Source organism: Podarcis erhardii, assembly GCF_964252035.2.
Source record: "Podarcis erhardii genome assembly, chromosome: 13".
NCBI lineage: Eukaryota > Metazoa > Chordata > Lepidosauria > Squamata > Lacertidae > Podarcis > Podarcis erhardii.
Genome location: NC_138502.1, coordinates 24,566,254 through 24,591,772, shown reverse-complemented (window position 1 = coordinate 24,591,772; position 25,519 = coordinate 24,566,254). Strand labels below are relative to the sequence as shown.

The 25,519-nt window shown below is 39.4% G+C and overlaps 2 protein-coding genes across 2 annotated transcripts in view; both read left to right on the top strand.

Moving 5' to 3' along the window:
• Positions 1-505: 505 nt before the first annotated feature.
• LOC309327030 (vomeronasal type-2 receptor 26-like) overlaps positions 506-25,519 on the top strand; it is a gene marked incomplete at both ends in the record, with an annotated part of 336,857 nt that continues 311,843 nt past the window's right edge. Inside the window, one exon of the mRNA XM_081836069.1 lies at positions 506-571. Coding sequence (XP_081692195.1) covers positions 506-571 — 66 coding nt within the window. The remainder of the gene's footprint in view (positions 572-25,519) is intronic.
• On the top strand, positions 4,448-5,380 carry LOC309328485 (olfactory receptor 10C1-like; the record flags this gene model as incomplete). The annotated part of the gene is made up of 1 exon (XM_081838482.1): positions 4,448-5,380. One exon carries the CDS (start codon positions 4,448-4,450, stop codon positions 5,378-5,380), a length of 933 nt encoding a protein of 310 aa, XP_081694608.1.

Genomic DNA, 25,519 nt, shown 5'->3' with positions numbered 1-25,519 from the left:
GTTTTTACATGAGTAGAATGTGTCCTTTTATTTAAAATGCAACTCTGGGTTATTTGTGGGGCATAGGAATTTGTTCATATTTTTTTTCCAAAATATAGTCTGGCCCACCATAAGGTCTTAGGGACAGTGGACCACCCCCCTGCTGAAAGTTTGCTGACCCCTGTTTTAATGGCACCAAACCCTCAAACATTTACCCCAATCCAAACAACATGTTAGCAATGCCAGTGCTCAGAAGCAGATATCTTCTTTTATTTTTATTTGTTTTTTAAATCCAAAGTCTCCAAGTAGGAGATTTGTAAAAACATTGTAAAAACTATTACTAATATCACTGAATTTTTTTCACACTTACAAGCATCACTGAAATTAAAATACAACAAAAACCAGTCAAAATAAATAACTTCAGATGAATTAAATTAAACTGTGTTACCTTGCATTTATGATTAGACATTGCCTCCTTCTATGTGCACTGAAAGATGCCATCCTGGATACCACAAAAAAGTCCGTGATGGAGAACCACCTTGTTGCCATGACTGTTTCCAGTGTCCAGAAGGGACCATTTCAAACCAGACAGGTATGGGATTTTCCATTATATGTCATCTCTTGTTTGGGACATTCTTTATATAATTCAAATGTATGCTGGGAGCACATCTCATTATCATGGCCTTTTAGATATATATTTTCAAGACCTACCATATTCCTTTGACTGTAATTTTTTAAATTGTTTTTAATCCTTATTTAAAATTGCTGTAGTCTGTCCTGGGAGCTTATGATGATGTAAAAGTAAGTATTATAACAATAGCAGCAACTGTGCACACTGCTCCCCCACAATCCCCAATGTGGGATCCTGATCCCGGGGCTGAGATTGGGCTGACATGAACTTAATCTATCCAGAGAGCACATGCTCCTACCTGAATCTGACCCTGAATCAAATGGGGGGGGGGGAGAGGTCAATATTTGTTAAGCATTTCTATAACCCAAGGGTTCAATCATGTGAGGTACAGGGAATCCTTTGAACCTGTATTCCCTGCAAGGTTTTTACAAAGGAATTTCCTGCAAGATTGAATACTGACTCTTCCACTATGTACATACCTTGCCACTAGGCCTCCTTATTTCCCTTTCCCAAGATGTTGTTGCCACAGCAACCGCCTTGGCCTATCAAATACTGCAATGCAGCCTTCACAGCTGGGCCTAGGCTGAGCTTGGGCTATGCTGGCTGTGGCTCCCTGCTTACTTTTCCCCAGCCAGGACTCAGCTCCACCTGCATTACTGACTTCATTTGCAGCCCAGCTTTGGATGATGGAAGGACTGAGCAGTTGCTGTGGTATTGCAACCTTGGATGGACTGTGAGGAGGACTGGAAGGGCGGTATTAGGGGATGGAGAGTTGGGAGTCAATCCTGCAAAATATGCCTTTGCTTAACTACTCCTTGTGGAAGGAGATGCCTGCAGCTCAAACACTGCCACCTCACAGCAACAGAGTGCTCCAGGTAGTACAACTCACTTGGGGCAAACCAGGGTTCTATCAATCCAACTCAGCCCAAGCCAGAATTGGCACTATTTGTTTTGGAATGTGGGCTTTTCCAAACCCAGTGCAATCATCAACAAATGCAAAAACAATCACCACTACAATAGCAACAGAAGTTTATTTCCTCCCAAAGTCTGCAGGGCTTGGGGCAATTGATATGGCAGAAGGAAATTCAACAAAGGTATCAGGTCCTGCAGAGCTTTTACTTGTTAAGTTGAACAAAATCCTTGTTCCACAAAGAGTATCCAACTATCACCAGTCATTTTTTTTTAAAAAAAGTTTGCCTAGTTTGCAGATGAAGCCAGAAACAAAATAGGAACTAAGCCATAGGAACTAAGTGATGCCTCTGGAAGTTATACAAACCTGTTACACTGAAAGTCTAATCGCTTCCTACAGATGCACGTAAGTGTGAAAAATGTCCGGAACATGAATATCCCAACAAAAATAAGAACATATGTATTCCGAAAGCCACAAGCTTCCTGGTCTACAATGAATTTTTAGGCATCAGTTTGACTTCTGCTGCACTTTCTCTCGCTCTTATTGCAGCCCTGGTACTTGGAATATTTATTAGACACCAGAATACCCCCATTGTCAAAGCCAACAACAGGGACCTTACCTACCTTCTGCTAATCTCCCTTTTGCTCTGCTTCCTTTGCTCCTTGCTGTTCATTGGACGACCCAGCAAGGTGACCTGCCTTCTTCGACAAGCAGCATTTGGAAACATCTTTTCTCTTGCACTTTCCTGTGTCCTGGCTAAGACCATCATTGTGGTTGTGGCATTTATGGCCACAAGGCCTGGAAGCAAGATGAGGAAATGGGTGGGCAAGAGGCTCTCAAACTACATTATCTTTCTTTGCTCTCTTATTCAAATTGGTATCTGTGCCATTTGGCTAGTTACCTCTCCACCTTTCCCTGATCTTGATATGACTACACAGCCTAAGGAGATTGTTGTAAAATGTAATGAGGGCGCCGGCGCCATGTTTTACACTATCCTGGGCTACATAGGCTTTCAGGCCAGTGTCAGCTTCACAGTGGCCTTCCTATCCAGGAAACTGCCTGACAGTTTCAATGAAGCTAAGTTTATCACCTTTAGCATGTTGGTCTTCTGCAGTGTCTGGATATCTTTCATTCCAGCCTATCTGAGTACCAAAGGGAAATACATGGTGGCTGTGGAGATCTTCTCCATCCTAGCCTCAGGTGCTGGGTTGCTGGGATGCATATTTGTCCCTAAAATGTACATCATTATTTTGAAGCCAGAAATGAACACTAGGGACCAATTCTTTAAGAAAAAAGAATTTCACTAAACCACAGAGAAGATTATTTTGAAGAGATACCAGCAATGAGCAACAAGTCAGCAAGACATAGCCCAGAAGTGGACTATATATTGTATGTTATTGTATGTGCTAAGTTGCATAATGTCCAGGACACCCTATGTTCCTATCTGAGAATAATAAACTGTGAAAGCACCAACATGTATTTCATTTCATTTTCAGTGCCATACTTCCTGACTATCTGCTTATTGGCTAAATTAACGAAATATTTATCTCATTAAATGGAATCTATGACTGGATCCAATAGGGAATATTTGGTACTGTGGAGGGAGACATTCAATGTTCAAATACTATCTCCCCTCACATCTACGATATTTTTTATTAGCCTAAAACTACACTGCAGAGATGGAGAAGATACAGAAGGTGACAATTAAATAGTTGCATCTTCCTTGGTCATATACCTCATGAGAAATGTACCTGTGAAGGCAGGCCCCTTTAATTCCAGGAACAGGGACTGCTTTTGCTGAAAACTGAAGCAGATAGAGTGGCATTCAGAGTGGATCCCTATAGTTAATAGACAAGAATAACATGTTCATTAATTTCCGTGGGTTTACTCCGAGTACACCACCATTAATTTAATAAATTCATTTATTATGAACTCATTTCCTTTCTGAGGAAAATCAAAGGTGTCTAACAATATTATAGTATTAGAGCAGATTAATAATCAACATAAACAAACATTTCAATACAGAATTGCAGGGTGAGGCTGCAATCCTAACCCCATTTAGGATTTTTGTAGTAAAAAAAGGAGGAAGGAGTAAAAGAGGTTGAAGGTGATAATGAGGGTTCCAAAAGAGGAAGAAGAAGAAGAAGAAGAAGAAGAAGAAGAAGAAGAAGAAGAAGAAGAAGAAGAAGAATGGAGTAAGATACATGGGAACAGGGTTGTAGATTAAATCAGGGGTACAAAAAGGGCTGCAGAATTTGAGGGGATGTCGGCTTTATAATGGGATGCAAGGGGGAAAGTATGCTTAGTAGTTGCAATGTGTGGGAGGAGGAAAGTGCAAGGTGGTTTACATGGACGTGGCATGTGGCAGGTTGTAGAAAATGAGAGGGGCGAGGTGAAGCTGAAAATACAAGTGCAAAACTGAGTTACAGAATAGAATGGAGAAGCTGGGGCAACATTTTTACTTGGCCAGAGATTTCAGCAAGTAGAATGTTTTTTGGGGGGGGGGGGTTGGCAAGTGAACTAAAGCAGGCAGAGTCTCCTTAGGTAACGAATAATGGCCAAAGCAGATTTAATTGGAACAGTCTATTAATTGTAGCTCTCTCTTTTAAATAAATAAATAAAACAAACCACTGATTTGCCAGCAATATAATTAGCAGGAAAACTTGTCCAACTAATGAAATCCACAAAGGACTTGGCCTCAAGAGTTGAAAAGTAGTTGATAAAATGCCCTGTTTGCAGCACTGATTCTTCTGTTAAAGAGCAAAATTCATAGGTGAGATATTGTTTATTGTGAATTATAGTTTCCTAGCATCTTTAGAATCATTTGAAAAATGCAAATAATTCCATTTCCATATTTTTTCTCATTTATGTCCCCTTCCTTTTCTTCCAAGTCTACTGCATGGACAAAAGATATCAAAGAAAAAACAATGGAAAATAGCACCTCAGTGAATGCATTTATTTTACTGGGTTTTTCTAATGTTTCAGATTTCAAACTCCTTTTCTTTGTAGTGTTCCTGTGCATCTACCTTGTCACTGTATTTGGCAACGTCATCATCATTGTCATCATTAGTGTTGATGCTGCCCTCCACACTCCCATGTACTTCTTCCTCAGGAACTTGTCTTTCCTGGAGATCTGCTATACTTCAGTCACAATCCCCAAGTTGCTTGAGAACATTGTCACTCTTGACAAAACCATATCTTTACATGCATGTGCCACTCAAATGTATTTTTTCCTCTTCTTTGGTGCCACTGAGTGCTGTCTGCTAGCCATCATGGCATATGATCGCTACATCGCTATATGCAATCCACTGCGCTACCCGGTAATTATGAGAAAGAGAGCATGTGTCCATTTCGCTGCCTTTTCTTGGGCTTGTGGCTGTCTGGTGGCTGTGGGTCATACCACCTTCATTTTCCACCTGCCCTTCTGTGACTCCAAGGTCATCAACCATTTCTTTTGTGAAATCCAGCCAGTGCTAAAACTAGTGTGTGGGGACACATACTGGAACGAAATCCAAATCATTGTAGCTGCTGCATTTGTAATCCTGATGCCTTTCATGCTGATCCTTATGTCTTATTTCCACATCATTTCTACTATCTTGAGGATGCAATCAGCCCAGAGCCGCCAGAAGGCCTCCTCCACCTGCTCCTCACACCTTGTTGTTGTCTCCTTGTTTTATGGGACGGCCATTTTTATATACATACGCCCCAAATCTAGCTACTCTCTGAATGTGGATAAGCTTCTCTCTCTCTTCTATTCTGTTATTACTCCCATACTGAATCCAATTATCTACAGTCTGAGGAACAAAGAAGTAAAAGGAGCTCTCAGGAAGACAGTGTTGAAACTAATCCCGTCCAACTGATATCCTTGTTTTAAAAGCAGAGAGTTGTCTATGAGACACTGTCAGCCTGTGCAAAAATTAAAGGCTCGTGATAGAGTTCATAACAGTAATTACTATAATATTTAATTGCATGATCATATTATTTCTTTTTATTACTAACTGTGGAACATTAAAATGTACAAAACAATAGTACGGTAACAATAGATTTGCAAGATAATCTGAATGTATATAGCACAATTTTGCTCTGAAGAACAGCTGGCTCTGAAGATGTTGCTTGAGGACAATCTTGGAACCATATGTAAGTAAATTTAAGATTTTCAGAGAAAAAGTGGTGCGTAAATGTGACTAATAGAAAAATATTACAATATTCTTTTGACAGCTATTTCATTTTACTAGCAATTTAGAAAAAATATTTCTCCTCTAACCCCACCTAATACTCACAAGTAGAGGACTAAAGGTACTTTAAGAATATTTCAATTACTATAAAAACCCAAAAGCTGTTTATAGAATAGATAGATAATACTTTATTCGGCTATAAACCCACAAGGTAAAACCAATCAATCTCTCACCCTATATAGAACTTTCCATTATGCAAAGTATGTGTTTGATTTTGTATCCATGCATTGACTGTTACTATTGGATAGCATCAGTTGTGAATTAACAGGTTCTTGGCTAATAAAGAGTAATGGATAAATTGGAACCACTGAGTTCTTGATCATTGCCATCACATCCGCCCCAAAACATATATATACCACTACTTCAGTGGCTGTTCTACTTCCGCACTTTATTTCAATATAATCACATTTTTCCATAGAGTCATTATTCCCTATTTATTTTAAATAATGTTAACATTCATTCAGAGTTTGTGCTCAAGACTGCCTTCAGTCTTTTACAGTCTTGTAACAATGTGGTCTGTGATGAAAATACAGAGTTAAATCTCAGCTTCCCTGTACAACCATCAAGCATTTTTATTATTTTTAGCAGGTGCCAAAAAGAATACAGTGAAAACACCTGCTACATATCCACAGACAATTATAAATGGCCTTTAGTAAATGTCTGGTTATATTTTTTAAATTATAAAACTGTTGTGCAGCACAGAGACCTCCAAAAGTAAAAGATTATAAAAATATGATTAACTCCCTTATAATTATCGCAAATGTGGTGAGTGAGGTTTTCTTAATTTCAAAGCTCCAGGGATTTCTTGATACAACTTCCGAATTGTAAATAATAGACAGAATATCAATTGAAAATAATAGTTATTAAGGCCATGACATCTCTTATTAGTAAGTGCTCTTTGCCCTTGAAATGCAAGGATGAGCATCAAAGGGCTCCACCAAAATGAGGGTGAATAATATCAGATCAGACGCTCAGGTCTATGATTGAATGATTGAGTCATTGACTAAACTGCAGGGATCCAAAATGCTGTTCTTGCTTCTGCTCCTTCTGTTGCTGCCACAGGCTATCAGTGACAACTTCAAGGGGAGCCATGGAGGAGACAACAATTGCTACTTTGATTATTATAAGCCTAAAAAGCATGTCATTGGGGGAATTTTATCATTGCATGATAGTATTTATTCATATGAGAACTTCACGATTATACCCACGTGTTTCAAGAAAAATGTGTTTCAGTAAGTCTGTGCTTTATTTGAATGTATGGCAAATATGTAAATTCCAAGTTTGATGCCATAGTAACAGCATTGAGTGACTTTTATCTCTTCATACTCCCACACCAAAAGAAGAGTCCTTTGACATTTTGCCTAAGGGTATGCAGTGGAAGACAGGAGTGCCTGGCGTGCTCTGGTCCATGGGGTCACAAAGAGTCGGACACAACTAAACGACTAAACAACAACATGCAAGGAAATGTGATACAGTAACTCTACTTTATTAGGTTATGGAGCAATCGGAAGGATTCAAACATGATTGTCACAGTAACAGTGCCAAGTAACTAAATCTAAGGGATAATAAGGTGTTGAGAAATAATTTCTTAAATCTACCCTGCCCCGAGATTGGATAGTTCATGCTAACCAGTGTGGAAGAGTGCAGGCACATTGTGATAATTGTACACACTGCAAAGTGACTGATGTCTATGCATCCAGATTGCATTTCAACTCATGTTCATCACATAACTTCCAGAGGAATATTTACCTTTGCTTGTTTTTGCTGCTGCTGCAGCAGCAGCAGCGAGTCCTAGTTCATTTAAAGACTAACATTTATTCTGGCCTAAGTTTTCATGAACTAAAATTCATGTTCTCTTCAATTGGTTGAACCCAAGGCAGCATATAAAGGCACAGTGGCTTTATGACTGCTCTGTAGCTGAGCATTGATTTCCCTTGAAACTGTTTATTCTTCAGACCCTCAATCCTGACACTGAGGCTGGATCTCGACACATCAAAAAACCATTTCTGGAAAACACGTTTTGAACCTTGTAATGGGAAATCACATTGCCGAAAGGCCAAACTCTACATCGCCATATGGTGTCACAGTGGTATAACACATTTAAAATGATTTTTTTAAAACTAATGTAGCTGAGTCCTGTGTGTTAGCTTTTTTAAAATAAATAAATGCTTTCAGGCAAAGTAACTGAAAACCATTCTCTTTTAGCTGGCAAGATTTAAGCCAATAGAAAGTTAAGCCAACTAATGTTCGATTTTTGTTTAACTGTACTGTTTTTCTGATTTCTCCTGGATTTCAAAAGCTATAACAATGAACAAATAATCCTGAAATTATTTCCTTTTAGGCCGCTGCTGAAGCACTTCCAACATGTGTTTGCTATTATTTTTGCTATTGATGAGATCAACAAGAACCCAAAACTCTTACCCAATGTTACCTTGGGGTTCCACATCTATGACAATTTCAACCTTCAAATGATGAGCTATGATATCATCCTGAGCCTTTTGTCTTCACAAAAAGAAAGTTTCCCTAATTTCAAGTGTGGGAAGAAACCCCAGATTTCAGCAATTGTTGGAGGGCTAACATCTGACACTTCCATGCAGATAGCCAACGTCTTAGGCCTTTATAAGATTCCCCAGGTGGGAATGTGTGTAGGGGACATTAAATCATATTCGTCCAAAGAAAGCAGGGGGGAACTCTCATTGAATCTGTGTAAGGGTTGAAGATCAATACAAACACCATGTGCTGCTATCTAGACCTGAAAGTTTCAGTGCTGCTTTTTCTTCTTGGCCATTTTTTGTTTTCCCCTTTCTCCTTTCTTTTTGTGGAGTGGGTGGGTCTATCAAATTCTGACAGACTTTAAAAGTTACATTGTATACCGAATATTTGATTTACTTGTTTGTTGAGCATAGACAAGCTGAGTTCCCAGTTGAGTTCTGCATGTCCTCAGATTAAGGGGGAAATAGCCATTTTCTGTTATTTCTGGTGCTGATGTTGTCTAACAGCAACTTTATGCAGGTGAAAACACCTGAAGCTTTTTTCTGCCACTATTTCTGTGATATGAAATGAATGAGCCTCCCTGCTATAAAGGAAGCAGAGAAACCCTTTTTAGGCTGGGGAAATAAATGTAAGGGCACAGTAGCTGGATTGAACTATGGGGACTTGATTAATTCCAAGCATAAACAGAACCTGCAGAGGGAAACAATCTTTCTGTTCCACATGGTGTTCCATGCAGATCCTTCTTCCCATCCCTTTCTAGGGGACTGCAAAAACACTCCTTAGGTCAACCAAGAATGCAACCCTGAGAAGCAATGTTGTTTCAGGTGTAGATATGTCCACCAATGTCAAGAGTATTAACTTGATATTGCAACTGATGCTGTTACCAGACAATCACCATCATTCTATTCTTCCTTTTGAAAATTTGTATTTTCAGTCCCAACCCTCTTCTATTTAAAATTTGAAATATGGCAGTGGCAAACACTGTCTGAAGGCTTTCAGCTGGAAAACAATATTCATTGAGCCATTCATTCTTCATCTGCATGTCCTCATAATGAGGGGGAAATAGAAATTTTCTGTTACTTTAGAATTGGTCAATATTTATATTTTTTTCCTTGAGAAGTTTTTAACATAGTGAATGAAGAGAGATAATAATTCAAATATGATGAAGGAGCTGCTGCATGTTAGAGTGGCTTTGAAATAAGAATTTGGATAGAAATTATAATCTTCATGTGAAAAGTAGCAATTTTTAAATTCCACCATACCCTATTGATAATTCAGAAGGCATTGCAGCAGAGATTGCTGGAGGAGATGAGTCATTGGCCTCCATTTTTCCATGTTAGCTCTTATCACTTTACTTAGTGTCTCCCCATTCATACTAAAAAGGAAGATTAGCAGACAAGTAGAAAGATAAGAAGAGAAAGTTAAAAAGGAGTCTGGCAGGTCCTTCTTATCTGCTTTTTCAGAAGAATATTTTTCTGTGAAAAATTCAAACTTATACTAAGAAAGAACCTGTTTTACTGGGACTAGTTTTGTGTGTGGTTAAGCTCTTGTGTCTTTTTCAGAACTGCAAAAAATAAAAATAAAAAAACCATTATGTTCTTTCTTACATAGCTCAGTTATAGTTCAGTTCACCCAGCACTAAAGGATAAACCTCAGTTCCCCTTTTTCTACCAAATGGTTCCAAATGAAGTCTCTCAGGATGAAGGAATAGTGCACTTGATAAAATATTTTGGATGGACATGGGTTGGACTCATTGTATCCGATGATGACAATGGGGCTGAGTTTGCACTACGCTTGAAATCAGTGTTCAGTAGGAATTACATCTGCATCGCTTTTGCAGAAAAGGTACCACATGTTGCCTTCAGTGGAAGGGATGACTATGGATATAACTTTCATTATAACGAAGAGGATTTGTTTGCCCTTAGCGTGACCACAGCCAATGTGATCATTGCATATGGAGACACTTATGCCATGAAGGTTTTTCAGTTAACATTATATCTACATCAACCATTCAAGAAGACACCCTTAGAGAAAGTTTGGATCATTCCAACTCAGTGGGACTTGACCTCAGCCTTTTTGCTAAAAGAGTGGGATTTCAAAATCTTCCATGGTTCCTTGTCCATGGCAATCCACAGAAAGGAGGTTCCAGGCTTCTGGAGCTTTCTCCAGAACTTCAATCCTTACCAGCACCAAAATGACCTTTTTATCCAACAATTCTGGTATGCTATGTTTCAGTGTTCAATTTCAAATTCATTTGCGGCTGAAGTAAATATCAATCTCTGTTCTGGGGAGGAAATGCTGGAGCATCTTCCAAATACTATATTTGAAATGAGTACGTCTGGTGAGAGCTATGCTATCTATAATGCCATCTATGCTATGGCACATTCTTTACATGTCGTGTACTCTTCTAGAAGGGTGTTGATGGGAGAAGCACTCAGATTGGACCTTTGGAGAATGGAACAATGGGAGGTAATGTTAGATAAGATGACCTCAAGTTATTTGCAAAGGTGTGCTGGATCTTGTCTTTGCATTTTACAGATGGGCTAAAAAATTAGACACTCAATTGTGTACTCATGTTATGTTGTGTAGGCTGCCCTGTACACCTTATGAAGCCTTCCATGTATTTTACTGATGCTCTTTTTAGTATGCATAACTATTACACAATTGAGACAATCGTGGAACTCAGTAGGACATACTGTGGTACCTCAGGTTATATATGCTTCAGGTTACATACGCTTCAGGTTACAGAACTAATACAGAAATAGTGCTTCAGGTTAAGAACTTTGCTTCAGGATGAGAACAGAAATCATGCTCCGGCAGTGCGGTGGCAGCAGGAGGAACCATTAGCTAAAGTGGTGCTTCAGGTTAAGAACAGTTTCAGGTTAAGAAACGACCTCCGGAATGAATTAAGTACTTAACCCGAGGTACCACTGTACTTTCATTGGTCATCTCTTTTTATTATTCTGCTCCTTCTCCCTCTTCCCTCCTTGTGTTTTGCAAAGCTCTGTGTCTCCATTTTCATTTTATTTCCTTTCTCTATTTTCATTTTATTTCCAAGCAAGAGTCAATGGTGTCGAGCACTAGTGAGGAAGAATACTAGGTTTCACCTGGAAAATGCTAGTAGAGTAGATTTATTCAACACCCAAGGAAAAATGATGAACTCATTCTAGGGTGTGTGTGTGTTTTTTTAAAATTAATTGATTTATGAATACACAATTAAAAAGCAGCACTGAAAAATTGTGTCATCTTTGCAATTTAGGGAAGAACACAACTCATTAATAGTTAGACCATTCCTCCCTGCCATCAAACATGCATTTCGACATGATAACTTAATTATTGTAAGCACTGAAATTTATGCATCGCCTTGCCAGGAACATGCTTGCAAACATTTTCTCTATTTGGTAAATTCTGCATTTTCATCTAGCTTCACACTTTTTTGAGAAAAATCCATTTTAACAACAGTGCTGGAGATGAAATATATTTCAATGAAAACTTGGAATCATCCATTGGATATGATATTCTTAACATGGTTACTTTCCCCAACAATTCTTTCACCAAAGTAAAAGTTGGAACAGTAGTTTCTCATTCTTCCTCAGATCAAAAAGTTTACATGAAGGAACGTGACATTATATGGCCCAACAAATTCAACCTGGTAGGTACTACAGTGTGTAATACCTTCAGATTTGCATTTTCTTTTCCAATCATCTATCTTTGAAACTTGTCATTTTGTTTTAAAGATTGCTGCACATTTTGTGTACATGTTCCTTTGAGGGGGAAATTGTTGTATGATCTACCCAGGATCTGGAAGGTTTTCTATGAGTTTTTGGAGATTTTCCTATCATAAATTTTGGCAATTTGGTTAAACCTTTGGTCAACTTCTGAAATTAGGAAAGCTGATGCAATCATATTTAGCATCCTAAGTGGTTCCCTGATATTTTGAGGTCTGTGTAATCATGTAACAGGAAGGGTTAGAGCACTTTTGTTGGAAAACCTGTGAAGTGTACAACTAAACAGAGGCTGCAACCCACTTCAGGGTACAATGTCTGCTGATGGTGGAAAAAATATATAGAAGCCTTTCCCACAGCCATTGCTTCACCATTTAATATATTGGGTTGCCTGGAATAACTAAAAATGTCCCCTGGTTTTCTGATAAAGTAGTAGAAGCTAGCCAACGTAATGAATAGAAGAAGTATTTAATAGCTACTGTATTTTTTACTCTATAGGACGCACCGGATGATAAGACGCACCTAGTTTGGGGGGGGGGGAGGAAACAAGAAGAAAAACATTCCGAACCCCAGAAGCTGGAACAGCTAGAGGGATCTGGCTTCCGGGATAGCCTCTTGCTGTTCTGGCTTCAGGGACAGACTATGAAGCCTCCGCAGGGCAGCGGGGTGAAGTCTGCCCTGTGGAGGCTTTGCGCAGCCATCCCCAAGCTAGAACAGAGAGATGGAGCGCTGCACAGTGCTCCGTCTCCTTGTACTGGCTTTGGGCTTAGCCGTGCAGCCTGCATTCGTTCCATAAGACACACACACATTTTCCCTTACTTTTTAGAAGGGAAAAAGTGCATCCTATAGAGCGAAAAATACGGTATATTAATTAGGGAAGGTGTGATTACATTCCATCTGAAAAATGTGATAGCACTGACTTCAGAATGTATGTGGCAACTTTCATTTTTTTTAAAAAAATAATATTTATTGAACATTTTCAAATATAACAGAAAAATAAAAAATAAAAATAAAACATCCATTTTATAACCTTATTTTCATTGATATCCTTTCAGGACTTCCCCGCCCCACCCCCTTTTGTATTCCAATTCCTTCAAATAGATTCAACAAGTTCTTACCCCAAATTTTAAACTTATTATGATTAACCCAATGTTAAATATGTTTTTCCATCCCCTAAAATTGACCCCGCTCCCTTCCACGAGTTCCCCTCTTTAATATGCAGAACAGGTTAAAATAATAAAAAAATAGAAAAAAGAATAAAGTATAGTTTAACACCCTTTGGATTCCAATATCCCCCCCCCCTTTCCCGGTTGCGTTCCCCAGTGTCCATCCCTGCTGTCATCCTGGAGATCCCACATCTAGGCCGAAATCTTTCACAAGTCCACTTTGCCGTCTTTTTAAAAGTCTTTGCCGCCTTTTTGGTCATCTTTAATTTTGAACATCCAATCTTGGAAAAACTCTATCTCAAAAAGGCCCATTTTTTCCATCCAAATCTCTATATTCAAGAGCAAAAACTCCAATTTTGTTTCTTTAGACCTTTCAAATCTGGATGTCCCAAATATTCCCACTTCCAACTTTATCCAATTCTTATTGTTCATGTTGTTCTTGTTATTCTCTCTCCTCACTTTCCTCTAGTTTCATTTCCTGCTCCCCTGCAAAAATGTTCAAATTCCAAAAGCTTCTAAGTCCTCTACAGAGGCTTTGTTATTCAGGAACAAAACTTTACGTCAAGTCCCTTCCATTCTTCAATAGATAAATCCATTGTCTCCTTTAGTGTAGAAACCTCTGTAGACAAAATAGTATTCCATTTCTGCAGTTTCCCAGGAGATAAAAAGTCCTATTCAAATTCCATACCAGCAATACTTGTAGTGTCCCACATCCCCTCTAGAGGGATTATACTAACTCAGTTTCCTTCCAGATCACACCCAACAGTCAAAGTAACTTGTTATTCCTTATTTTAAACAGTTAATATCCAATTTGTAACGAATATAACCGGCAAAGTCCTCATAACAAAGTTCTCTTTTTATTCTTCAACTTTGACAGCTCCTTTGACAGCTGTCAAAGCCTCTGTTGCTCCTCTCCCGGCGCTCTCGCGGATCGCTCCCGGTTCACGGGGGGGGGGGGGTGCCTTTTAGCTCACATTTTACTTTTCTCCTCCAGCCCAATCTTATAGTTTTCCATCGTGAAATTAGTAACTTTATCAAAATAAGGTAGCACTCGATCTTAGTTGTCAAATCCTTTGCTTTAATTCCTCTACAACCGGGGGGAGACTGACCTCCTTTTTGCACCTCCCCCGCTCGCTCCGAATTTAATTTTTCCCCCTTTTAAAGTCCAGTTTCCAATTACTCACGGGTTGTTCTTTTTGATCCAAATTTTCAATGGAAGAAGTCAGCGCTCTCCGCCAAATGGCATGCGGCTTCGCTCGGCAGGGGAAGCGGAGGACTCATAGCACCACACCCCCCCCAGCACCCGCTCCGCAGCCTTTAAAAAGGCTCCTTCGGGGGTCGGGGGGCGCAAACGGTGCCCGCCGAGTCACCATGCCCATGGGTTTCAGCGCCCATGGTTTTTGAGGGTCCCCGCGTCGCCGGCGCGGTAGGACCCAGCCCTTGCCGAGCTGGCTCCCTCCGGAGCTCGGAGGGAGTCCGCCTTTCGGCGATGGCGCCAACCCGGAAGTCTGTATGTGGCAACTTTCAGATGAGTGTCAGCTTACCTTAAAAGATGTGGCATGTGAGTTCTCCACCCCTTTTTAACAAGAAGAAAAGCTAAAGTGTTGACTAACTCTCCCTCTGTTGCCCTTTGGAATTTGAGATATTTGAACACAGTGTTTATCATTACCAGTCTTATTTAGTTACCTATTTGGACATTTGGACTGCCTGCATGAATCAATACTTTTGAATTTGGATTGATGGAGTATTCCGCCATTGGTGATGTCAGTGACAATGTTATTATCATTTTTTAATTTTTCTTATATAGAAAGAAAGAAATTATAGAGAGAATACAAAATGTTAATTCTGTTATAACAGGCACTGGAAACCTCAGATCGGAGGGCTGAATGTGATTCCTGGGGCCTTATTGCAGTTGTTGTCCACCCTCCTATAAAAAATATTGACATGCTTTAATACATTACAACATTCATTCACACCTAGCATTTTCTGCTACATTGGAATTAGTATATTTTGCACAAGTCTGTGTTCTATTTTATCATTCACTAATGCAGAAATATACTGTATGTATTTACACATTTCTTTACATAACACACAATAGACATGTACATCTCAGCCATCAACTGGTATTTATAGATCAATGACTTTCCCTGCATGTTCCCCTCTGAAGTTAATGAATTTAAAGCACCCTTTTAGTCTCTTGCAGCAAAACCAACAAAGAGTCTTGAGATACATTAAAGGCAAAGTGAATCATGTGAATAGGAAATTTTATATCTATACAGTGGTACCTTGGGCTACATATGCTTCAGGTTACATACGCTTCAGGTTACAGACTCCGCTAACCCAGAAATATTACCTCGGGTTAAGAACTTTGCTTCAGGATGAGAACAGAAATCGTGCAGTGGCGGCGCAGCCGCAGCAGGAGGCCCCATTAGCTAAAGTGGTCTTCAGGTTAAGAACAGTTTCAAGTTAAGAACGGACCTCCAGAACCAATTAAGTTCTTAACCCGAGGTACCACTGTATATGCCAGGGCTATTATGGGATGGGTGGATAAACAAAGTTTAAACCATTGAATCAAAATCCAATTATATTGATTTAAACTGCATTCCCTTGTATTTTTTTGTTAGACAGTACCACATTCTTTATGCAGTGAAAGATGCCATCTTGGATATCACAGAAAAGTCCGTGAAGGAGAACAATCTTGCTGCTATGATTGTTTCAAATGTGCAGACAGGACAATTTCAAACCAAGTGGGTACGTGATTCAAAAATCTCTACATTCTAATTTCTGAAAGAAACTGCATCTAGTATTCTTTTCAAATAGTCATGCCATTCTCCATTATTTCATCTTCTCATTTAATACTCAAGGTGCTATCTGTAACCCACAGGAAAACCAAATAGTGCCCCAGAGTTAGATCTGAAAGCATATCAGGCCAACATATTGCTGAAGCTCAGCAAAACTGGGTTTGGTTTCCAGCTGGATTGGTGAACAGCTGCACTTAGGGTTTCATGATGTGATGAATGTGTGTTATGAATTCCAGAAAACAAATGCATGGATTTTATTTTACTGGTACAAGGTTAGTTAAAATAAACATTTAATTGAGTGGCAGGAACAAGATTTGGAATTTAAGGGACCACAAATTATTTTGTGCATTTTCATCCTGTAGGAAATTGCCATTGGGGAAAAACATAATTACCCTGCACTTCAAAACAGTTTAGTGTCAGATTGACAGTAAAGTATACAACTGGATAACGTAGGATATTACCTGTTCAAGGTTAGGATTGCCATATGTCCAGGATTTCCTGGACATGTCTTCTTTTTGGGCACCAGCACACCCATGTAGGTGTATTTTATCATTTTACCCAAAATGTCTGCGTTTATTTATATCTTTACCTATTTATCCATTTATCGATTAAAATAAATGCGCCAGCTGCCAGAGCTGTCAAGAAAGGAGAATCAGGCGCAGGTGTGAAACTTGGAGAGGGAGGGCAGGGGCACCAGGAAAGCGCACGGGAGTTGGCAGGGCTCGGGGGGGGGGGCAGTATAGTATTGCATGCATGCTTGGAGTGCGCTCAGCCCCCCAGGTCACCTTGTGGGTTATGTCTCTTGCAGGCAGGTCACTGATTGCCCACTCATCCCACTGCTGATCACTCGCTCACTAATCCCGTTGCCGCCAATTGCCTCTTGCCCACCCATTCACCCAACCTCCTGCCTCGCATCACGGCCAACCTACAAATGTGTCAGGGTTTTTGCTTTCTTTTTTTAAAATATGGCAACCCTATTCAAGGATGATACTTCTACAACAGCTCTGTGCTGGTTTTGATCCATTAATCCAGGGATGGCTCTCTATATGTTGTTGGACTGCAACTTCCATCAGCAGTAACTATATGGTAAATGGTCAGGAATGGTTGAAGCTGTAATTCAGTTAAGAAAACCTGGAAGGCAACAGGCTCCCCCTACCTGCATTAATTCCACCATCCTTGAAAAGTGTTTTACTCATCTGAAAGCACTCTGTTTTGTTTTGGTTTGGGTTGCTTTCAGACCAAGGAGTCACTAAGAAATAGAAAGCATGCAATCACATGGAGCAGGCTGGCCATATTACATAAGACATTTAAAAGAGGTATGTACCTGTTATTCAGACGGTATATTTATTTCTTACAGATGCAGATAAGTGTGAAAAATGTCCAGAAGATGAACATCCAAACAACAATAAAAACAGATGTATCTCTAAAATCATAACTTGTCTAGTCTATGATGACATTTTAGGAATCAATTTGGCTTCTGTGGCAGTCTCTTTTGTGCTGTTCACAGCCCTGGTGCTTGGAACTTTCATTAAACACCAGAATACCCCCATTGTCAAAGCCAACAATCGGGACCTTACCTACCTTCTGCTAATCTCCCTTTTGCTCTGCTTCCTTTGCTCCTTGCTGTTCATTGGACGACCCAGCAAGGTGACCTGCCTTCTTCGACAAGCTACCTTTGGAAACATATTCTCTCTTGCACTTTCGTGTGTCCTGGCTAAGACCATCATTGTGGTTGTGGCATTTATGGCCACAAGGCCTGGAAGCAAGATGAGGAAATGGGTGGGCAAAAGGCTATCCAACTATTTTATCCTTTTTGGCTCTCTTGTTCAAGTTGGCATCTGTTCTGTCTGGCTATTCACTTCTCCTCCATTCCCAGACCTTGATATGATCACACAGCCTGAGGAGATTGTGTTGCAATGTAATGAAGGCTCAGATGCCATGTTTTACACGGTCCTGGGCTACATGGGCTTTCAGGCCAGTGTCAGCTTCACAGTGGCCTTCCTATCCAGGAAACTGCCTGACAGTTTCAATGAAGCTAAGTTTATCACCTTTAGCATGTTGGTCTTCTGCAGTGTCTGGATATCTTTCATTCCAGCCTATCTGAGTACCAAAGGCAAATACATGGTGGCTGTGGAGATCTTCTCCATTCTGGCCTCGAGTGCCGGGTTGCTGGGATGCATATTTGTCCCTAAAATGTACATCATTATTTTGAAGCCAGAAATGAACACTAGGGACCAATTCTTTAAGAAAAAAGAATTTCATTAGGCTTGCCATATGTTGAAGAGCAAAAAAGGAGAACAGCCTGAGCCACTGCTATCCTGAGTCAGGGAAAGAGGTGTGCGGATGCACAGGGCTGTTGCTCCACCTGTGCACCTCTTTCCCCAGCTCAGGCTGGCAGTGGTTGCAGCATGCAGAACAGCTCCAAGCCCAAGCTTCAAGTCCAAGCCCAAGCTGCCCAAGCCTCCCGAGCCCCAACCCCCCTGACATTTACTTTAAAATGTAAAAATCCACCTGGAAGTGCATGTTGGACATGTCCACGTTTTCCTGGACACATTGCAACCCTAATTTTATTTAACCATCAAGAGAATTATTTTGCAGTGATTCCAGTTGCTTCCAGCAATGAGCAGCAAGTCAGCAAGACCAGAAGTGGACTATATAATGCTTTTGCTGAGCCTTATAACCTCCTATGTGCTTATCTGAGAATAATTAGCTGTTCAGAATAAAAACTGTGTGAGCAGCAAAATGCTTTTCATTTCATTTTCAGTGCCATACTTCCTGACTATCTGCTTAATTGACAATTTATGTCTCATTAAATGGAATGTATGATTGGAACCAATGGGCCTTTGAAGTGAAAGGTACTGAGGAGGGGAGATATTCAATGTTAAAATACAATCTCCACCCACATCTATGATATTGTTGGATCTCATTTTATATCAGCCTAAAACCACACTGTAGAGATGGAGAAGATACAGGAGATGACAATTAAATGGTTACATCTTCCTTGGTCATCTACTTTATGAGAAAAGTGCTTGTGAAGGCAGGCCCCTTTAATTTCAGGAATAGGGGCTGCTTTTGCGGAAATCTGAAGCAGATAGGGTGGTATTCAATACTAGTTCTAATCAGAGTGAACCCCTTAAGTTAATAGACAAGACTAACATATTCATTCATTTCCATGGGTTTACTCTGAGTACACTACCATTAATTTAATTAATTCATTTCTTATGTTTAACACTATTATCCTATTAGAGCAGATTTATAGCCAATGTCGACAAACATTGCAATATAGGATTGCACGTTGAAACTTCAATTGCAACCCCACTTACCTAAGAGTGAGCCACACTAAATCCAATTGTACTTACTTCTTAGAAGACATTATAATTATTACTATTACTATTACTGTTATTATTAATACCCCACCCATCTGCTTGGGTTTCTCCATCCACTCTGGGTGACTTACAACATATATAAAACATAGTAAAATATCAAACCTAAAAAAATCGCAATACAGGGATGCCTTCAGATGTCTTCTAAAAGTTATGTAGTTCTTTATCTCCTTGACATCTGAAGGGATGCTCCATAGGGAGGGCACCAGTACTGAGTAGGCCTTAGGAGTCCACTGTTAGGAGTCTGCTGAAAATCTCTTTAAATTCATTTTTAGAAACCCCAAAAAACAAGGGTGACAGGAGGGGAGGGCATCAACTAGCTGCTAGCATTGGCTGAGCAGAAGAAGGCAGAGGCTATAGAGGAAACATAAGGGAATAGTGCTGTCTTTTCACTGAGAATCAGGCTTCACCTCTGTAGGTGAGAGTAGGATGCCTACCATGTTTTCACCTTCAAAAGCTTGTTGGGACATCTCTGTTATTTCTCTCAATTTCTGAATGCCTGTTTGGCTCCTGAACTCTTGTCTCTACTCCTTTATCTGCTGCTGAACCTATACAGTGGTACCTTGGTTCTCAAACTTATTCTGTTCCAGAAGTCTATAAACTCCCAAAACTGTTCGAAAAACAAAGGTGTGGCTTCCAACTGGCTGCAGGAGCTTCCGGCACTCAATCAGAAACTGCGTTGGATATTCGGCTTCCAAAAAACATTGACAAATTGGTGAAAGACAAAGTGCGAGACTGGTTACACTACGCTCAGATTAAAGAAGTTTTTAAAAATGACAAAAAGTTAGGGTTCCAGGTGGAAAAATCGAAGCTGGAAACAGAATTGTTAGAACCTAGGACTAAGGTACTTTCAAGAATGTATAACTTGCTGTTAAAATGGAACACACAAGATGAAACGGTCAAATCAGCCATGATAAAATGGGCACAGGATATTGGGCATAATATTATGTTTGAGGACTGGGAAAGGTTGTGGACTACTGGGATGAACTTTACTGCATGTAATGCTTTGAAGGAAAATGTTATGAAAATGATATATAGATGGTACATGACCCCAGTCAAACTCGCAAAAATATACCATTTGTCTGATAATAAATGTTGGAAATGCAAAGAAGATGAAGGAACATTCTTTCACCTCTGGTGGACTTGCCCTAAAGTGAAGGCCTTTTGGGAAATGATATATAATGAGCTGAAAAAGGTATTTAAGTATACCTTCCCTAAGAAACCAGAGGCCTTCCTCCTGGGTATTGTCGGTCAGAGGGTGGTAAAGAAGGACCAAACCTTTTTTCTGTATGCAACAACGGCAGCAAGGATACTCGTCGCTAAGCATTGGAAAACCCAAGATTTACCCACACTGGAAGAATGGCAGACGCAACTGATAGACTATATGGAACTGGCCGAGATGACTGGCAGAATCCGAGACCTGGGAAAGGAGAGGGTGGAAGAAGATTGGAAGAAATTCAAGACTTATTTACAAAAACATTGTAATTTGGTTGAATGCTAAGAAGGATGCTAGATCATAAATAATTTGGCACCATTAAATTAGATGGAGTTATGAAGATAAGTTAGATTTAAGAAAGTATAAACTTTTGGACAACCATCAGATCATACTTAAATTTCTAGGATTTGAACAGAGGGTATCTGAAACTAGAAAAGTAACAGGGGAAAGATAGATAACAACAATGGAAACAAGGTGATAAATTGCTGGAAAAATTTTATTGTGATGAAGGTAGGAGCGGGAGGCGTGAGGGAGTCCAAAGAAGTTGTGAAACTATGTGGAGATATATGCTATTTTGTTTACTTTTGTGTATTGTATTAAAAAAAAATGTTAATAAATATTATTAAAAAACAAAACAAAAAACATTGACAAATTGGAACACTTACTTCCGGGTTTGCGGCGTTCAGGAGCCAATTTGTTCGGGAGCCAAGCCATTCAGGAACCAAGGAACCTCTGTACTGTTGAGCCTATACAGCTACTTGCCTGAATAAAGATCTATTTTACTCATAAGTAAAGTATTCTGTTGTTATATTTTGAGACAAAGAGTATGGAGAGACAATGAAAGGGGGAAAGTGGTGTTTGAAAGCAACAGGAGACATCTGAATAGATTGGGAAGAAAACATTGGGTTAATCTTTGGGTTGTTTGGTTTTTTGAAAAGATAACCTATATTTGCTTGCGTAGATACTATTTTCTCATCATTAAAACACATGAATACATTTAATTCTCACTAGGCTAAATTGTTCAAAACCCAAGAGACATGCATTCTTGGAGATACTAATCCTGCTAATAAGAATTGATATAGCAGCCAGTGCTCAGTGTTTTGGAATAAAAGGACACTGCTTATGATGATATCTCCTATAGTTTATTTCATTGTATGTTGTAAACAACTATTATAACATATCTGGATTCATTTACAATAGTCCTTGTTTATGAATTTGTTTTTTGACAATAGACACAAAGGTCAAAAACAGACCCAGAACTCCAAGTGACAATTTTAATCCTGTATAGTAAGTCTGTTGCATTTTTGGTTTCAGTGTGTTAATTTGGTGTGCAGTGACTCAGATCTGGGATTTAATTTCATTTTTATCATTATTGCTATTGTCCCAGCCCCCATCAATATGTTTGTCCTTCATAGTCCAGTGAGATGGACTTATTTATTTATAAATAATAAAATTAATCTAAATGTATCAGTAAACGTTAGGCATTCAAATTGCCTAAGGCTAAGAAACTCAGGATGCAGTCCAGCCAAAATAAGTGTATGGTTAACTTCCTCCTATTGAAATCTATGAGCCAAGGAGAAGAATTATATTGTAATATATCCTGGGATGAGTGGGGTTAGAATCCAGCACTTGTCTGGCTGAGCTGAGGGGTTCCTAGCATAGCAAGGCTATGACAGCATTACTCCCCATTCCTGGCTTAGCTGGAGATACACTGCTGTATCTACCCCACCCCAGCTCGGCTGGAATCTATCCAGGTGAGCGAAGCCCAGCAGATCTTAAATCAGCATAAACAGTGAAAAGGGTCATTCCAGGGCATTCCAGGACCAGTGAGGAGGATGTGGCTAAATCCCAGGCCAGCTTGATCACATGACTTGGCAACCTTGCAAAAGGTAAGCCGGCAAATAGGGTGGTGTAACTTAAGCCCATCGCCTGCACTGAGTTTGGATCTGGTGAAACCTTCACCAGTTTAACTTATGCCTGGCTTACTTTATGTCAGTTTCTTGTGCATAGGATTGTTCCTAAAGACAACTTTAGTTTGATTATGTTACCCCAAATATTTTGTTTTAATTGCAACACATCACTTCTCCTAATAATAATATTCTGGTGTCTCAATAAACTTGCTTAGAATTCTATGCAGAATTCTATGCAGGTTTACTTGCAAAGTCCTATTCAGTTCAATGCACATGCCTTGAACATGCACTGGATTGCAGCCTGAGAATATTATTAATACCAAACAAACCTGTCAACAATTCAACAAAAGTATCTTTGGACAGATTCTTCCTCCTTGACTTTCAATTTACTTGCATAGAATTTCAGGTACAGTTTTTGTATCCCAGCCTTCAGTTATTGGGGAGGAGATGGAAATGGAAATGCTTCTTGCCAAATAAGATACAATAATACTGAAGTGCTACTGAAGAGTTTATTAATTTATTTTATTACAATTGTATACCCACTTTCGAAAAGAATTGTATTCCCACTTTCAAAAATAATTTCCGAAACTGTATTAATATTTTGTACTAGGTTAAACTTCATTGTATCTCCATTCTTCCATTAGAGGAATATAGGAAGCTGTCTTATATGGAGTCAAACTGCTGGTCCATGTAGTTTAGTATTATATACACTGCCAGTCAGTGGCTACTTAGGTTTCAGACAGGATTCTTTTCCAGCACCACCTGGAGAGATCAGGAATTGAACCTGGGGCCTTCTGCATGCAAAACAGATGCTCTACCATTGTGCAATGACTTCTCATAGAAATGTCACATCCAGAAATGTTGTTTTCAATTGTAAAAAAGAAATCTTTAACTGTTTTATCCACGCAAAAACCCAAACAAACCCTATGAAATTTTGCACTTTCCAAAATTCTGCTGGAACATTTTGTCTAGAAATTGGTTCTATAATTCTATGATTGCAGCATCTGTTCTAACTTTATATTATTTCCAGTTTTCAAATTCATATTTTCAATAGTTTATCCATACCCACGCCCTTTCTGTGTTTGTGTACAGGCTTGCACCTTAATGAGAGGAGAGGATGGGGACAAAGCCAAGAGTGTCTTGCATAGTTTGGTGATATTTACTGGGATTTTTTAAAAAATAAGAAGACATGACATTGCAATACTGTTTGTTTGTTTGTTTGTTTGTTTGTTTGTTTGTTTGTTGTAGATGCAAGAATACTGGTTTGTGGAACCTCTGAACCATACCATAGTGACAACGTTCATTATTCTGGGCTTCCCTAATACTCGGAAGGTGGAAATTGCCCTCTTTTTTCTCTTCCTTGCTATGTACCTTCTTACAATGACTGGCAACATAATCATAATCATAACAGTTAAGACAGACAGCCACCTTCAAACCCCCATGTACTTCTTCCTGGGAAACCTCTCTTTCTTGGACATTGGCTATACATCTTCAACAGTCCCTAAGCTGCTGTCCATCTTGTTGATGGGGGTGCACACAATTTCCTTTGCTGCCTGTTTGCTACAGTCCTACTTCTTCTTTTTTCTTGGGACAGCTGAGTGCTTCCTCCTTGCAGTGATGGCCTATGACCGATATGTGGCCATATGCTATCCGCTCAGATATTCAACAATCATGAATAAAAGAGTGTGTGTGTTTCTTGTGGTTGCCTGCTGGGCAGGAGGCTGTCTGGCCCCTATGGTAGCTGCCATAGTGGTGGTGAATTTACCCTTTTGTGGCCCCAATGTGATAAACCATTTCTTTTGTGATATTCCACCATTACTAAAACTGGCTTGCGTAGACACATCTCTTACACAGAAGATTGTATTCTTCCTTTCTGCTATGGTGATTCTGAGCACGTTCCTGTCCACTGTTGTCTCCTATATATACATTAGTATAACCATATTGAGAATACCTTCCTCACATGGGCGCCGCAAGGCTTTCTCCACTTGTGCCTCCCATCTTACTGTCGTTTCTTTATATTATGGGACAGTGATCTTCATGTATGTAAGTCCAACTACCCGTTCATCTTTTGACCTGAACAAAATCATAGCTGTGGTGTACAGTGTAGTTACTCCAATGCTCAACCCTATGATCTACACGTTGAGGAATAAGGATATGAAAGCAGCATTGAAAAAAATGATCCTCAAAGTGCAGATTGCTAAGAAGTTTGATTTCCCCAGTGAATTCAGTCGCTGAGAAAATTATGTCTGCAACGGTGAAAATGGAACATCATATGTACCGGACGGGTGGATTTGCAACCAGGGATGGGCATATTAGTCTATTTCTGCTCCATGTAACTTTACCAAGTGTGTGATCCAACCCATCTCATTGCCACAGCTTCTTTTTAATCTAAATAGAAATATCCAATAAAATATGTTTGCATTCAGATTTTCACAACAAAATATTTTTTTTAAAAAAATTCTCTCAAAACATGCATGTTATTTGTTGTTTGAGCAGAGAACTGTGTCAAAACATATGGGAAGTATGAACACTGGTAATCATCATCACATTCAAACTGAAGTGAACAGGGCAGAGCAAACTGAAAAGTAGCTCCCAAGTATTAAGAATCATTGACTTGTTCTCCAACATGCCCATAACAAAATAATTAATAGTGGAGTATGCAATTATCAATTTTCTTGGCCATTTTTTCTTGTGCCTCATCCTTATCCGATTCAATAAATAAAGGGGGTGTACAAGTAACTTCCTCTAAGCTACTTTAAGTCTTGCTCTGAGCTTCCAAACTGAAATGGAGCTGATTTTATGAATATTATTAATGATGTATAAAGTATATTAATTTGCTTTATTTTTCATTTTTAAATTATTCTTTTTTATAAGCATTAGGCACTCTTCTACTTTATATACCTTTGCACTTTCACACCCACCCACATGCATATTTCTACTGCTTACTAGGAAGTATAGGGGATGGGGAGAGGTGGAAAAGAGGTTATTAGCAAGCTTGTGTTTGCTTGGAAACAAACCAACCAAATTTCAATGCACAACTGTATGGGAATGGTAGCTGGGTACTAGAACA